Raw genomic sequence first — 17,501 nt, forward strand, 5'->3', positions numbered from 1 at the left:
ATTACATTACTTATCCTGTATTATACCCCAGAGCTGCGCTCACTATTCTGCTGGTACAGTCACTGTGTACATACATTACATATCCTGTAATTTACTCCAGAGCTGCGCTCACTATTCTGCTGGTGCAGTCACTGTGTACATACATTACATTACTTATCCTGTATTATACCCCAGAGCTGCGCTCACTATTCTGCTGGTACAGTCACTGTGTACATACATTACATTACTTATCCTGTATTATACTCCAGAGCTGCGCTCACTATTCTGCTGGTGCAGTCACTGTGTACATACATTACATTACTTATCCTGTATTATACTCCCGAGCTGCGCTCACTATTCTGCTGGTGCAGTCACTGTGTACATACATTACATTACTTATCCTGTATTATACTCCAGAGCTGTGCTCACTATTCTGCTGGTACAGTCGCTGTGTACATACATTACATTACTTATCCTGTATTATACTCCAGAGCTGCGCTCACTATTCTGCTGGTGCAGTCACTGTGTACATACATTACATTACTTATCCTGTATTATACTCCAGAGCTGCGCTCACTATTCTGCTGGTGCAGTCACTGTGTACATACATTACATTACTTATCCCATATTATACTCCAGAGCTGCGCTCACTATTCTGCTGGTACAGTCACTGTGTACATACATTACATTACTTATCCTGTATTATACTCCAGAGCTGCGCTCACTATTCTGCTGGTACAGTCACTGTGTACATACATTACATTACTTATCCTGTATTATACTCCCGAGCTGCGCTCACTATTCTGCTGGTGCAGTCACTGTGTACATACATTACATTACTTATCCTGTATTATACTCCAGAGCTGTGCTCACTATTCTGCTGGTACAGTCGCTGTGTACATACATTACATTACTTATCCTGTATTATACTCCAGAGCTGCGCTCACTATTCTGCTGGTGCAGTCACTGTGTACATACATTACATTACTTATCCTGTATTATACTCCAGAGCTGCGCTCACTATTCTGCTGGTGCAGTCACTGTGTACATACATTACATTACTTATCCCATATTATACTCCAGAGCTGCGCTCACTATTCTGCTGGTACAGTCACTGTGTACATACATTACATTACTTATCCTGTATTATACTCCAGAGCTGCGCTCACTATTCTGCTGGTGCAGTCACTGTGTACATACATTACATTACTTATCCTGTATTATACTCCAGAGCTGCGCTCACTATTCTGCTGGTGCAGTCACTGTGTACATACATTACTTATCCTGTATTATACTCCAGAGCTGCGCTCACTATTCTGCTGGTGCAGTCACTGTGCACATACATTACTTATCCTTCTGACACACACCATACTGACACGCTCTCATACCTTCTAGTAATGTGACACAACGCTGCTGCTTTTTAACTGTATTTTCGTGCCAGTGCTGTAAACACATCAAACCTTCCTATAACAATCCGGTGCAATGTTCTGCAGAGATACAATGTTCTGCCACTAAACAACTCAAAAACTAGAAACTTTCATGTAGGAAAACTAAACTCTTAATTCTTATAATGGAGTAAAGTGCAGGCCCTGCATCCTGTGAATCGGTGCGACGCAGGTTGCACGTGGCGCCCTCTGGAGGTCTCATTCTTCACTGTCCAGAAGAGCAGAATCAAAGAGGTCCGGCCGCTGCAGGAGAGAGAATACATGGCTGAAACGAAGTCTGAAAGGGCCAGCAACTACCCAGGATAAATATTTGTGCCAAAGTGGTATAAAATATATGTACTGTAGGTGAACCTAAAATTAGCCGTTGGCTGCCTGCATCGGCCACTAGGGGGAGTTTACTGCATACGGACGTTTACAACTCTTGTTGAACCTAATAATGAATCTACGTGTATGGAGCTCCCTCTAGTGGTGAACACTGCCAGTGAGAATTTCATACAATTAGTGTAGCAGGGGATTTAGAGCTCTGATGCTAAATTACGAAGTGTATTAATTCGGCATTGTATTGCCTCCGTTCAGTTTGCTGCATTGAGATTAAACCCCAGGACTCACTATTTACCAAGCACAGCGCCATACACTGTATAGTGGCTGTGCTGCGTATTACAGCTGAGGCTGAGCTTTAGCATGGCCATGTCACCAATAAAGGTGATGTCATTGGCCGGAATATATACTAGACCTGGTTACAGAGCGGAGCTTCCCATTAACCCCTTACCTCCTCCTGCTCTCCTGCTGTAGACGCTGCGCTACTCTCCCTGTCATCTATCACCAGTTCTTCCTCATCTTCCTCCTCCATTAAGCTCAGTCTGTAAAACACAATACCATAGAGATGACCGGTTGCACAATGACTTCCCTCCATGAAATGATCACCAACATGGTTGTTAATGGCGCTGAAGTATCCACAGCAGAAATCTGCAACAATTATGTCACATCTGAACATGTCCATAGGGAAAGGGAATCAACATGTAAGTTCTGTATCTCTGCGCATTCCATTGGCTGGGGAAGGTATAGTGTCAAAAATGAAGAGTGGTTGCAGGAAGGGGTTAAAAAACATGGCCAAAACAGTAGCACTCCCGTCTATGGTTTACGTCTGGTATTGTTGCTCCATTCCACAGAGGTTCCTGGGGATGAGCTGCAATACCACATACAACCTGAGGACAAGTGTGGCGCTGTTTGGAAGGCAAGGGAAAGATGTTTTCTAATACTGGAAAACTCCTTCAATGCCCTGAGCGTAACTGAAACTGTACAGCACAGCTGCTCTTACCGATGTAGACTACTGCCCAGGGTAGACGAGGCTTCTCCTTGTGTCCTCTGCGTAGACTTCATGGAGCGGCGGATGCTGAAGGATCGGCTGTTACAGAGAAGATGCATTAATGGGCTGTACAGGACATGGCAGATGAGCCCAGACGGCTGCTGAGGGAGAGGCCACTGCCAAAACATCAGCTCAGAACTTATTCGGTTGTATTCCAAACTCAAGCTATATTTGCACCACAGTGAATATCGGCCTTGCAAGGGACGTTTACTTACGGCCGCATTAATATCCAGACATGAGTGAGGGCTATTTACGTGACCGACTTTGTGGTGACGTGTCAGTGGCCAAAAAAAAATGGAACGTCCTATTTTTATCAGTTTTCACAGATCCCTCCATACACACCAACGTATAAATGATCCATGAAAATGGGCGCCCCTTGGGTGCAAACCCACTGTGAAAATGGATGTGTGACTGCGGCAGTCTGTGTAATAGTTTATTGGAGCGTCTGACCTGGCATCAAAATCAGAGTCGGACTCTGCTCTGCTGTCCGTAGGACCCGGGGTAGCCTTCCTCTTCCTCTGAAGCACCGTGGAGGACATTAATGGTGACTGCTGGTCTTCCTCATCCGCTACGACACTGCTGGAGTCATCTGACGGCAGGAAAATAATCCAAAATATAAGTGTAGAGCACCCGGCGCACACATGCAGGAAGTATTACTATAGACCAGGGGTCCTCAAACTTTTTAAACAGTGGGCCGGAGGCAGAGCAGGTCGCACAGACATCGGGAGCGGTGCCCTTCAATAGGTAAAGTGAAGTGCGCTCCATGGCCTGGCCCGAGCTCCCCAGGAGCTTCATTATAAATACACGCCTGCCGGCGTTGTCGGCGGGGCCACACAGAGGTGCTTGGCGGGCCGCAGTTTGAGGACCTCTGCTATAGACAGACACAGCTTGTTTCAGGTTTCTCACATTCTCTCAGACTGCATTCAGATGGTGCGGACGGCTGCAGTCCTGCACCTGTGGGGTTCGCTTTATGGGTGCGACATGTCCACTAAATGTGTTTCATGGGTGTCCGCGCGAATTCCATGCGGGATTGCCGCCAGAATCTGTGCAGTTAAAACGCCTCCCCATAGAACTCTATTGAGAGTCTTTTTAACCGTGAGGATTCTGGCAGCAATCCCGCACGGAATTCGCACAGGACACCGGATGAATTCCGCACAGCGTCGCACCAGATTCCGAGCCATTTTTCCTCACGCTGTGGACGTGCCGCGAGATTTTGCTGCATTTTTATGAGCCAAACCCTAGAGTGGGTTAAAAATAACTGAGAAATAAAAATGCGGTGCGTATACTTCTCCCTCCTGCCGGACCTTGGCGCAAAGAAAATGCAGCAAAATCTGCAACAAAAAAGCAACCTATGTCCTCAGCCCAAGGGGTGTGCGATTTTTCCTGATTTTTTTGTGCAGTTTTTAGCTGAACCATCTCAATGCACCCTCAGACCCTTTTCACACAGGCAGTATTGTGCACCAATAAGCCAAAACCAGGAGCAGGTTCATGATCATTAGAGGTGAAAATCTTTCCTGTATACTTTGACCCCGTAGGTTCCACTCCAGGTTCTGGATTAGGGTGCGTGCAGTTTGGATGTGGATTTGGTGCAGGCAAAGCAGAATTATTTAACGTGTTTGACGTAGAAAATTCATAAACTGCACCACAAACTGCATGCATTGTTCTCATGTGTGCATGCACCTGTACAAATACCAGGCCTGGCATGTCATAAAACCGAAATTTAAACCTCCTGGACTTCACTGACATGACACTCAGAGACCACTCACCCTTACTGAATCTCCTCTTCTTACTCCGTGGAGAGATCCTGGGTGAGTGAGCCGCTCTCCTCTCCTTTGCCCTGCGGCTGCTCGGTGTGGTCGGTCTGGAGTCACTGTCTGTACCTAGGGACTTTTTATAGGCATGCAGAGGTGCCCAAATGTCCTCACCTTCACCCTCAGCACTGGACACCTCTTTCCGGGGAATGCACTGCTTACGTGTCACCTCCAGGTACTGTAAGCTGGAAAGAGAATGAGGAGATGTCACAGTAAAGTGTCAGAACGCCGCTACACCAGACATGGAGGAACTCGGCACTGCACACTCTAATCTGCTGTAGACAGAACTGATACCGTAACTGTAGTGATGGGACTTCCCTAGATGCCATAGTTTGCACTGTGCGCCCCTCTAGTCTGCTGTACAGTAGAAAGGTGCACGCAGTGGCGTAACTACTGGGGTAGCAGCTGCTACAAGGCCCAGGACATTAGGCGCCCAGTGACAGCTGCTACCGCTGTGTTTTTTTTCTTTTCTTAAAGGGATTCTACCATTAAACTACTTTTTTTTTCTAATTATCACGTCGGATAAGAAAGGAAAGGCTATTCGTCTCCTACCTTTAGACGTGGTCTCCGCCGCGCCGTTCCGTAGAAATACCGGTTTTAACCGATATGCAAATGAGCTCTCCGCAGCAATGAGGGGGGGCCCCAACGATGAGGCCCAAAGTATAATAATTGTTCAGGTGTGTCCACAGTGGGGCATAATACTGAGTGTGCAGGGGCCACTATGGGGTATAATAATGTGTGCAGGGGCCACTATGGGGCATAATACTGTGTGCAGGGGCCACTATGGGGCATAATACTGAGTGTGCAGGGGCCACTATGGGGTATAATAATGTGTGCAGGGGCCACTATGGGGCATAATACTGTGTGCAGGGGCCACTATGGGGCATAATACTGTGTGCAGGGGCCACTATGGGGAATAATACTGTGTGCAAGGGCCACTATGGGGCATACTACTGTGTGCAGGGGCCACTATGGGACATAATACTGTGTGCAGGGGCCACTATGGGGCATAATACTGTGTGGAGGGGCCACTATGGGACATAATACTGTGTGCAGGGGCCACTATGGGGAATAATACTGTGTGCAGGGGTCACTATGGGGAATAATACTGTGTGCAGGGGCCACTATGGGATATTATACTGTGTGCAGGGGCCACTATGGGGCATAATACTGTGTGCAGGGGCCACTGAGGGTCATAATACTGTGTGCAGGGGCCACTATGGGACATTATACTGTGTGCAGGGGCCACTATGGGGCATAATACTGTGTGCAGGGGCCACTATGGGGCATAATACTGTGTGCAGGGGCCACTATGGGGCATAAGACTGTGTGCAGGGGCCACTATGGGGAATAATACTGTGTGCAAGGGCCACTATGGGGCATAATACTGTGTACAGGGGTCACTATGGGGAATAATACTGTGTGCAGGGGCCACTATGGGATATTATACTGTGTGCAGGGGCCACTGAGGGTCATAATACTGTGTGCAGGGGCCACTATGGGACATTATACTGTGTGCAGGGGCCACTATGGGGCATAATACTGTGTGCAGGGGCCACTATGGGGCATAATACTGTGTGCAGGGGCCACTATGGGACATTATACTGTGTGCAGGGGTCACTATGGGGCATAATACTGTGTGCAGGGGCCACTATGGGGCATAATACTGTGTGCAGGGGCCACTATGGGACATAATACTGTGTGCAGGGGCCACTAAGGGACATAATACTGTGTGCAGGGGCCACTAAGGGACATTATACTGTGTGCAGGGGCCACTATGGAGCATAATACTGTGTACTGGAGCCCCTATGGGACATAATACTGTGTGCAGGGGCCACTATGGGGCATAATACTGTGTGCAGGGGCCACTATGGGGGATAATACTGTGTGCAGGGACCACTATGGGGGATAATACTGTGTGCAGGGACCACTATGGGGGATAATACTGTGTGCATGGGCCACTATGGGACATAATATAGTGCACAGGAATTTTGGGGGGGGGGGTCGGTCAAGGTCTTCAGCGACGGTTGTTGGGGGGGGGTGCATGGCAAAAGTTTGCCACGGGGCCCTGCCATTCCTAGTTACGCCACTGGGTGCACTCTATGTGGTTCACTACTTCCTGGGTATCTTATCTCTACCTATGTAATGTAAATACAGAGCTGGTATATTGGCAGATCCAGGACACATTGTATCCGCTGCATGCCAATTCTGTTACCACAATGCTGCAGATTTTCATCCCTTTCGGCTAAGTCCCCAATTTGCGGAAACACGGTTTTTGCTGTGTTTCTTTCAAGCCAAAGCCAATGGATTGAGCGCCGTACACTGGCATTGTAGCTCAGTCCTCTTCACTAGACTGGGCTGCTCTACCCAAGGAAGAGGCCGCAGCACTTATGGCAGATCCACAGCCATGACATACTGATGATCTATATTAAGGAGGGGTCATGTATATGTAATGTAAGTCTCAGAAAACCCCTATAATGTAGGACTGTCACGGTAACATCAGTAAGATCGCCCCCTTACAATTCAGATCTACTCACAGCGCAGCTTTGTCTTGTTTCAGAAGTTTTGGAGAGAATTCACTTAATACATCCAGGAAGAGGATATTCTGTGGAGACCAAGGGGCGCCCGGGGAGGCCCTCAGAGAAAACTTTATACCTTCTCTACAAGAAAAAACAAGTGTACGTTACACCCCATTCACCTGACACTTGGCATTATACTTTACACCAGGGGTGGGCAATTAATTTTCAAATGGGGCCACATGAGAAATTGTAACGGTTGTAGAGGGCCATGCGCACAGCGGCAAATTTAGCTCCACCCACTTCTCCGTTGACTCCGCCCATTCTCAATCATTTTCCCATGTGCCCCACAAAGTAAAATCCTCCTACAGTCACCCTGACATTATACACCCCCACATTATAACGTTTCCCTCCAAATGTCCCACAGTATTAAGTCCCTCTCCTGGTGCCCCAGTATAAACCAGGGGACATTAATCTGGGGGCAACTAGAGGCAGACATGTCCCCCTCCAGCTAACCCCCATGGTTTAATATCCTCCTCCATCTGCCCACTAGTTTAATGTCCCCCCCCATGTGCATTCAGTTTAACTGCCCCCCTACATCTGCCCCTAGTCCTCCCTCTTGCTCACACATGCTGTCTCTTTTTCTATCATCCAGCAGCCTCCATTGCCAGCAGCTTGCAGCAAGCACACAGTCCCGTGTGGCTCCGCCCACTGAGTCATAGCCTATCCTGGTGATAGGCTGTGATGACATCATCACAGGTCCTTGAAAAAACTTCCACTAGCTATATGGGCCGAATAGAAGCAGTGAGAGGGCTGGATGTGGCCCGCGGGCTGTACATTGCCCAGGTCTGCTTTACACCATCACTTGGAGATGTCGGGACTTCCAGCAGATCAGAAATTTTGCAACCTGACATGTACAATGGTGGCATCACGACCCCGACTCCTACCGATGTCTGTCTATGGAGACTGTATGGCTGTGGGCTGGATTGTATGCATCAATTACAATGTGTGTAGCTAAGCACGTTAAAGGGATCCACTGCTTTCCTATCATTGGATTCCCTTTTTTGTCTGCCTATCATGTAGAAATAGCCTTAAGAAAGCCTATTCGTCTCTTACCTTTAGATGTCTTCTCCGCGTCCCCGTTTGGTAGAAATTCTGGTTTTCATTGATATGCAAATGAATTCTCTTGCAGCACTAGGGGCGGGCCCCAGCACTCAAACAGCACTGGGGGTGTCCCCAATGCAGTGAGAGAACTCTCCAGCGCCGCCTCCATCTTCTTCTGGAACGTCTCTCTCTGTGTCGTCTTCCGTCCTGGGTTTCAATCTTCTAGGCCTCGGGCAGAGCCGACTGCACATGCCCGGGCCACAAGAAAATGGCCACTTACACAGTAAGCTGGTGTAAGCGGCCATTTTCTTGTGGTCGCTTACACAGTACGCTGGTGTAAGCGGTCATTTTTCGTGTGGCCCAGGCATTGAAAACCAGGACGGAAGAAGACGGCGTTCCAAAAGAAGATGGAGGTGTCGCTGGAGAGTTCTCTTGCAGCATTGGGGACGTCCCCAGTGTTGTTAGAATGCAGAGGACCGCCCCCAGTGCTGTGAGAGAACTCATTTGCATACCGAAGAAAACCCGGATTTCTAACGAACGGCGGCGCGGAGAAGACATCTAAAGGTAGGAGAAGAATAGACTTTCTTAAGGCTATTCCTACATGATAGGCAGAAAAAAGGGAATCAATGATAGGATCCCTTTAACCACAGGGCACATGTTGTACCTGCATAGAGCCCTATGATAGCGTGGGACCCCCTCAGCTGACCCAGATTGAGCAGAACAGACCCACATTTTGGGTGCCATTTCAGGCTGCAGGTAGCGATTCCAACTCTTTAAGAAGCAGATAAAATGAAATATGATGGTGGAGTGGTGGGCTATCATCCTCGTGCCCCACCAGTCAGGCTTTGGCTGATACTCAGATGAGTGCTGAACCCCAGAGCCTGCAGACAGCTCCAAGGAAATAGGACTGGGCGAGGATAACTGTTTGTTTTTTAATTGTATGTAATATATAAGGGGGTATTTTGTGGGGACTACTTGAGGGTCACTATAGTGTGTAGGAACCGGGCCCACTAATGTATTACAACTGTCCTTGGCCCACATACTTATTGTCCTATAATAATACATAAAGTGACCACAGAATGAAAACAACCGATAAGAGAAGTTATAGACAAATAAATGAGAGGCTTAGAAGATACAAAGATCCCCAAATGAGTGGTGTACCCGGAGTATATAGCACACAATGGTCTGTATATATATATATACACACGCTCCCCCATAACCGGAGACTAATAAATCACAGACCGCGGTGGCTGGACAGATGAGCCATCAGGACAACAGAGAAGCAATCTGTGCAGCCGTCACATGTGATGAATTACACGTAACCAGAAAATCTGGAAGTGGACGCCTATCAGAGGTCAGAAGTATACACCGTACACCACAGAGCTGGACACTGACTTGTGCAGGAGGACGATGTCCTGGCGATTTCTAATCTGATCAGGCCCCAGCAGAAGGGAGAAGCGTCTGGCAAGGTCCCGGATTTCAAGAAAAGCCTGTGAATAGCGGCGGTCGGGGGAGTCGTCCTCTAGGCTGAGGCCTGTGTATGCCTGTGGAGAGGGGAGAGCAGATTTACATCCACCATACATTATACAGAGTACAGGAGGATTAGGAATCTGCTCACTTTACTTCTAACAATTCCCCTTCCATGTCCTTGGAGATCGGCGGTATTATATAGTGCTGAATGCAGCGCACTGTCCACTTTCCTGCTAGGCACCCTGATGCCAGAGAGATGTGTGCTCTTACATTCAGCACCGATATCCCTCCACTGTCAGAAGGGCAGGGCCTTACAGCCTAGTGACATTGCTGGGGTGTGAGGAGAACTGTCCCTGACTCTGCTCTTCCACAGTACTGCATGGTGGATTCATGAGGAATCGTGCCCACCACCATCAATAGTAAGCAAGTGTACAGCATGAAGGATTCATGAGGAATCGTGCCCACCACCATCAATAGTGAGCTAGTGGTGGGCACGATTCCTCATGAATCCCCCCATGCAGTACACTCGCTCACTATTGATGGTGGTGGGCACGATTCCTCATGAATCCCCCCGTGCAGTACACTCGCTCACTATTGATGGTGGTGGACACTATTCCTCATGAATCCCCCCGTGCAGTACACGCACTCACTATTGATGGTGGTGGGCACTATTCCTCATGAATCCCCCCGTGCAGTACACTCGCTCACTATTGATGGTGGTGGGCACTATTCCTCATGAATCCCCCCGTGCAGTACACTCGCTCACTATTGATGGTGGTGGGCACTATTCCTCATGAATCCCCCCGTGCAGTACACTCGCTCACTATTGATGGTGGTGGGCACTATTCCTCATGAATCCCCCCGTGCAGTACACTCGCTCACTATTGATGGTGGTGGGCACGATTCCTCATGAATCCCCCCGTGCAGTACACGCACTCACTATTGATGGTGGTGGGCACTATTCCTCATGAATCCCCCCGTGCAGTACACTCGCTCACTATTGATGGTGGTGGGCACTATTCCTCATGAATCCCCCCGTGCAGTACACTCGCTCACTATTGATGGTGGTGGGCACTATTCCTCATGAATCCCCCCGTGCAGTACACTCGCTCACTATTGATGGTGGTGGGCACTATTCCTCATGAATCCCCCCGTGCAGTACACTCGCTCACTATTGATGGTGGTGGGCACTATTCCTCATGAATCCCCCCATGCAGTACACTCACTATTGATGGTGGTGGGCACGATTCCTCATGAATCCCTTGTATAGTACACGCACTCACTATTGATGGTAGTGGGCACGATTCCTCATGAATCCCCCCGTGCAGTACACTCGCTCACTATTGATGGTGGTGGGCACTATTCCTCATGAATCCCCCCGTGCAGTACACTCACTATTGATGGTGGTGGGCACGATTCCTCATGAATCCCTTGTATAGTACACTCGCTCACTATTGATGGTGGTGGGCACTATTCCTCATGAATCCCCCGTGCAGTACACTCGCTCACTATTGCATTTGTCACTTATTCCAGGCTGATCTGTTCCCTGTTCCCCGCTGCAGGGCTCATGTTTATCTGCAGATGGTCGCTACACTTAGCAGATGTTCTCATTTCCATATTCAGCTTCCTCCAGTCTGTGCAATGAGTCAGTCAAGTCCCAGGTTCATAGCAAAGTAAAGTAGAGACTACATAATATACAGGTACAATGTGTCTGTGACGTGCAGGCTATCCCTGCGCCGTGTGACATATACGCCAGTCACAGATCACATGACTTACTTTCAAAGATACTGACACCTGCGCCTTGATCTGTCTGCCATGATTCCACCTAAACCCCAGGAGACACTGCTTGGGGACAGCTTGGCAGCCATCAGTATACCACCGATGTCCGTATGCGGCCTCTATGCACCCAAAGATCAGCATACCAATAGGGAGGAACATTAAAATTCATGACAATTCCTTTAAAAAAGGCTAAAGAATAGTCAGAATGTTTTGTCATGAGGACACAGGACTAGGTGTGTTGTAAGCGAGGGTTTCTTTTTATTTTCGGGTACACGGTGGCCTCTCGTGTGTAACTCCTGGTCATACCTGGGTCAGGCACAGCAGGATAGTTCTGGTGCTTTCTTCTTTGCTCAGTCTCCGGGCCCGACTCAAGGTCTCTTTTATGATATCTCCGTAATCTGTATAATACTGGAGAATAAACAAAAAACAACTTGGTTTACTACATCATATAGATCAGTCTTTCTCAAAGTGGGCGATAACGCCCCCTTGTGGGCGCTGGAGGCCTATAGGGGGGCAGTAAAGGGCACAGAGAAGATTGGGGGGCGTTGAAGCGGTTTAGGGGGGCGATGGCTAATTTAAAGGGGTGGTATCATAACAATGATCCTATCTATACTACTTGTTAATGTGGATTTAAGACTTTTCCTAAATACATTGCTTCAGCAAAACTGCTTTGTCTGTCCACTATCTTACTTTATTCACTTCATTATGGACACTAGCACCTGGCCCCCTGCTCATTGCTGAGGGAGCCACATGACGTAGCTCCCTGCTGTGTGGGGGCTGAGTGTACGGAGCCAGCCTGTGTCTGCACCACACATACACATCACCTAGCTCCCTGCTGTGAGATAGAGGGGTGTGTGTGGAATAAGTGCTGCTTTCTTATATAAAGCAGTCTAAATCCTACTGGGCTAAAGGACCTGGTCTCTCTGTTCACTAGGATAAAGCTTTATTATATAGAGCAGGCTGCTAGTGGGCAGAGGAGCCAGGTCCTTTAGGAAACTCCGTACAAGGTAAATCCAAGTCTACAGGACCTTTTGATGACATCACAGGCCCTTCAGTCATCCCATAGGATCAAGCTATGTGGTGGGCGGAGCTACACGCTAATTTGGGGGCAGGGCTAATTGACGCGAGCAAACAGGAAGAAAGAAGATTTTTAGGCAGCTTAGAAGGCAGATCAAGCTTCATGAGGCTACCCCTTTAAAATTGTTTTTTTGCTTTTAACACAAACTTTTCCGCTCCTTTATGCTTAACGCGCGTTTCCTCGTGTAACGCCATCTAGGGGACTAGACAGTAACTATTTCCTGTCCAAAAGTTGTCAAACTGTACCATAGATGGCGGTAAGCTCCAATATTAACATAATGACTGCGATTGTGATTCTTAAGATGTAGTAAAGTAAAAAAATTGGGGAGGGGGGGGGGGGCGCTAGAAAATAATTAATTCTCGAAGTGGGCGGTAGACAAAATAAGTTTGAGAACCTCTGATATAGATCAAAAAATAAACGCTCACTATATTAGCAAAATGGTGCCCAGCTTTATAGGACATGACGGTAGTGACCTCAGGGGTTGCAATATGGCACCAATGGGAATAGAAGAGGGTCAGTGTTTTGTATGTATCTGCAGTTATCTTATATACGCAGAGTTTTCCCTACCGGTTACCTCTGTAGTAACAGGGATTATAGCCAGACAGCCCCTTCAATGTCCGTGTGCCCTTATCAGGTGAAGGTCTTGATCACATGACAGCGATTCCTGCCTCTGCGTCTCCTTCCAAATGGCTCGGCCAACATTCATTGTGGAATAGCAAAGAGTTAAACAACAGAGAGTGCAGCTGAGGGGTTGGGAGAGGGCAGTGGCTGTGTATTACAGTTGTGTTGCTCCTAACTGCGCAATATATCCCAGAAAAAAACCCTTTAAGTCTGGGGTGACATAGGTGGGACATACACACTGTGGGTTAGCCACCAAGGCCCATCAGTGACTGGCTGCGGTATTGTATTAGATTTGGTTACTGAACCCAGGTGATGCCGCAGCCTTATCGTGACCACGGGATTAGATTTATTCTGCGCCCAAACACATTATAAAATCAGACCCATCTGTGACCAGATATTTAACCCTTCTACAGTCCTAGTGAAGCTCAAAAATCCAAACCTTGACATAGTGCTTGAAGACTTCACTGGCAAAGCGGAGCTCCAGGGTGTTATACAGGATGAGTTTGCAGTACCCGGCCAGTAGTAGGCGCCTCTCGTGGAGCCGCTCGAGTCTATGGACTTCATCCTCTAAACAAAAGTAAAATAAATAATATTCAATGATCCGTAACTTGTTTAATATATAAATGTATGCGCAACAGAGGGCAGAAATGAACCCCTCGCTAATACATAGAACAAAATAAAAAAAAATTTGGTTGCTGGAAGTCACCACCAGAGGGAGCAAAGGAGCTCACTGCATACTGGTTATACATAGCATAAACTATTGTCTTCCACCTAGGGGTGTGTGTAAGTGGTCTGATAACCTGAGACCCCAAAATATCAACTGTTTGAAGGGATGAAAGCGTTTGGTGAGAGCTGTGGCCTCATCACTGAATACCAAGCACCGTCCTGTACAATGCAGAGTGCCTGGGCTTTGTTTTGCAGCTCACTTCCATTCATTTGAATGGGACTGAGCTGCAAACAGGCCATGTGCTAGATATATGGGCCTGTCAATCTAAAGCAATGTTCAACCAAGCACTGCAGCCACTGATCTGTGACAGTCCTGGGTGTCCTAGTGTCAGCCGCCCCACAAATTAGATGACCAACCTCAGAAACCCCCTTTCATTTTTCACTCAGTGCCCATGAGGTGATCTCTTAAAGGACAAGGTATGAACAGTCGAGGACTGTGGACCGAAAATGACAATGTTAAAAAGTGAGACATTCACTTTGAAGCCTTGTTCATACCACGCAGCTTTGATGCGATTCTTTAGGACTAGACTGAATACGCACCGCCGTCTTCATCTTCAGAGTTGGTAAACACATGGTCGACAAGGAAGCCTGCCAGTTCAGCCTGGAGAGGGTGGTCGGGGGTGTAGGCGAGCGTCTGAAGGTAGGCACGGTCACCGCGCCCAACGCGATCATTGAAGATCACCAGAAGATCACTCAGGAGTTTAAAGACCTGCACAGACAACAGCAAAAGGATGAGCGTGTAAGAGGAGCGACCTCACACAATCTACTATTGGATGGTTCTTAAAGTTGAGACAGTGGTGGTGAAGTCCCATAAGGCTAGGTTCACACTGTATTGGAGACGTTGCTGCAGATTCCATCTAAAGTCAGTGGAGAGAGAAAAGCATGTGATGTAAAACTGACGGATCCGAATATAGTTTATGTACCACCTCAAACCACCGGTCAGGGTCTGGCTGAAGATATTTGACGCAGTCATCGCTCCGATCCTTCTCTATGGCAGTGAGGTTTGGGGCCCAGCCACCTACCCAGACCAGCCAAAATGGGACTCTAGCCCAACAGAGACCTTCCACCTGGAGCTCTGCAAGTACCTGCTCCATGTCCATCGCAGCAGCTCCAACATGGACTGCAGGGCAGAGCTAGGCAGACTCCCCCTATGGCTCACCATACAGAAGAGGGCGCTAGCTTTCCAGGCACACATCCAGGGGAGCAAGCCCGACTCCTACCACCACCAAGCCTGGCTAAGCCACCTGAGCAAACCAGGCACCCCCCAACCAAACAACAGCCAACCACCAAACCAAAAACACCAACAGATGATAACCAAGTCTCGTTCCTCTACCCTACGGACGCTCTTGGTCACATGACTAGGCCTGAAGTCTTGTTCCTCTACCCTACTGGCACTCTTGGTCACATGACTAGGCCTGAAGTCTCGTTCTTCTATCCTACAGACGCTCTTGGTCACATGACTAGGCCTGAAGTCTCGTTCCTCTACCCTACGGACGCTCTTGGTCACATGACTAGGCCTGAAGTCTCGTTCCTCTACCCTACGGACGCTCTTGGTCACATGACTAGGCCTGAAGTCTCGTTCCTCTACCCTACGGACGCTCTTGGTCACATGACTAGGCCTGAAGTCTCGTTCCTCTACCCTACGGACGCTCTTGGTCACATGACTAGGCCTGAAGTCTCGTTCCTCTACCCTACGGACGCTCTTGGTCACATGACTAGGCCTGAAGTCTCGTTCCTCTACCCTACGGACGCTCTTGGTCACATGACTAGGCCTGAAGTCTCGTTCCTCTGTCCTACAGATGGTCTTGGTCACATGACTAGGCCTGAAGTCTTGTTCCTCTACCCTACTGGCACTCTTGGTCACATGACTAGGCCTAAAGTCTCGTTCCTCTACCCTACGGACGCTCTTGGTGACATGACTAGGCCTGAAGTCTCGATCCTCTACCCTACGGACACACTTGGTGACATGACTAGGCCTGAAGTCTCGTTCCTCTACCCTACGGACGCTCTTGGTCACATGACTAGGCCTGAAGTCTCGTTCCTCTACCCTACGGACGCTCTTGGTCACATGACTAGGCCTGAAGTCTCGTTCCTCTACCCTACGGGCTCTCTTGGTCACATGACTAGGCCTGAAGTCTCGTTCCTCTACCCTACGGACGCTCTTGGTCACATGACTAGGCCTGAAGTCTCGTTCCTCTACCCTACGGACGCTCTTGGTCACATGACTAACCCTACTGTATGTACAGTATGGAGTCAGTTACATCACAGGGAGATTATATCTATCTATATGAACTATGATGGTGATGGGTGGAGATTCCATGAAAGTGATATTCAAAACACGTGGACTCCGATGTCAATGACCTATAATATTATAATGTGGGAGACCCAGTGGCCTAAAATACCCCGTCCTGGGGCTTCAAACCATACTGTAGTTATAAACAGCAAGACGTTATGGGGAAAAGAAAGAGAAAAAATGAGAAGTGACTGAGCACCCTGTGAGGTTCCCGCCTGGTACCTGCTCTCTCACGCTGCAGTGAAGATCTGACAGCAGGCTCTGACACATGCTGAAGAACAGGACAAGCGTCTTCCGTAAAGCAGCCAGCTCCTCCTGATCAGAAAACACAGAATTTGTACAATACAGCAGACACAGACAAGAACAAAACCCATTCACATGCCATAATACATATCACAGATATAAATCCCATCCTGGTCAGAGATCTAATGACCCAAACTAGCATCATAGGGATCCGCACTGCTGTAGTCAGGTCATTAGACCTCTGGTAAGGAGGGGGTGTATGACGGTAACGTGGTCCATGTCATATACAGTGCCTACAAGTAGTATTCAACCCCCTGCAGATTTAGCAGGTTTGATAAGATGCAAATAAGTTAGAGCCTTCAAACTTTAAACAAGAGCAGGATTTATTAACAGATGCATAAATCTTACAAACCAAAAAGTTATGTTGCTCAGTTAAATTTTAATAAATTTTAAACATAAAAGTGTGGGTCAATTATTATTCAACCCCTAGGTTTAATATTTTGTGGAATAACCCTTGTTTGCAATTACAGCTAATAATCGTCTTTTATAAGACCTGATCAGGCCGGCACAGGTCTCTGGAGTTATCTTGGCCCACTCCTCCATGCAGATCTTCTCCAAGTTATCTAGGTTCTTTGAGTGTCTCATGTGGACTTTAATCTTGAGCTCCTTCCACAAGTTTTCAATTGGGTTAAGGTCAGGAGACTGACTAGGCCACTGCAACACCTTGATTTTTTCCCTCTTGAACCAGGCCTTGGTTTTCTTGGCTGTGTGCTTTGGGTCGTTGTCTTGTTGGAAGATGAAATGACGACCCATCTTAAGATCCTTGATGGAGGAGCGGAGGTTCTTGGCCGAAATCTCCAGGTAGGCCGTGCTATCCATCTTCCCATGGATGCGGACCAGATGGCCAGGCCCCTTGGCTGAGAAGCAGCCCCACAGCATGATGCTGCCGCCACCATGCTTGACTGTAGGGATGGTATTCTTGGGGTCGTATGCAGTGCCATCCAGTCTCTAAACGTCACGTGTGTGGTTGGCACCAAAGATCTCGATCTTGGTCTCATCAGACCAGAGAA

At 48.1% G+C, this 17,501-nt stretch overlaps 1 protein-coding gene across 1 annotated transcript in view; it reads right to left on the bottom strand.

Moving 5' to 3' along the window:
• Positions 1 to 1,622: 1,622 nt before the first annotated feature.
• The window catches only part of STAG3 (STAG3 cohesin complex component), a 41,532-nt gene continuing 25,653 nt past the window's right edge, over positions 1,623 to 17,501 (bottom strand). Inside the window, exons 22-32 of the mRNA XM_075275735.1 lie at positions 16,411 to 16,503; positions 14,436 to 14,604; positions 13,609 to 13,736; positions 11,777 to 11,878; positions 9,617 to 9,765; positions 7,139 to 7,261; positions 4,557 to 4,786; positions 3,241 to 3,379; positions 2,743 to 2,829; positions 2,194 to 2,284; positions 1,623 to 1,667 (exon numbers count right to left, since the gene is read on the bottom strand). Of these exons, the coding sequence (XP_075131836.1) occupies positions 1,623 to 1,667; positions 2,194 to 2,284; positions 2,743 to 2,829; positions 3,241 to 3,379; positions 4,557 to 4,786; positions 7,139 to 7,261; positions 9,617 to 9,765; positions 11,777 to 11,878; positions 13,609 to 13,736; positions 14,436 to 14,604; positions 16,411 to 16,503 (1,356 nt within the window). The remainder of the gene's footprint in view (positions 1,668 to 2,193; positions 2,285 to 2,742; positions 2,830 to 3,240; positions 3,380 to 4,556; positions 4,787 to 7,138; positions 7,262 to 9,616; positions 9,766 to 11,776; positions 11,879 to 13,608; positions 13,737 to 14,435; positions 14,605 to 16,410; positions 16,504 to 17,501) is intronic.

Source organism: Leptodactylus fuscus, chromosome 5 (assembly GCF_031893055.1).
Source record: "Leptodactylus fuscus isolate aLepFus1 chromosome 5, aLepFus1.hap2, whole genome shotgun sequence".
In the NCBI taxonomy this organism is placed as follows: Eukaryota; Metazoa; Chordata; class Amphibia; order Anura; family Leptodactylidae; genus Leptodactylus; species Leptodactylus fuscus.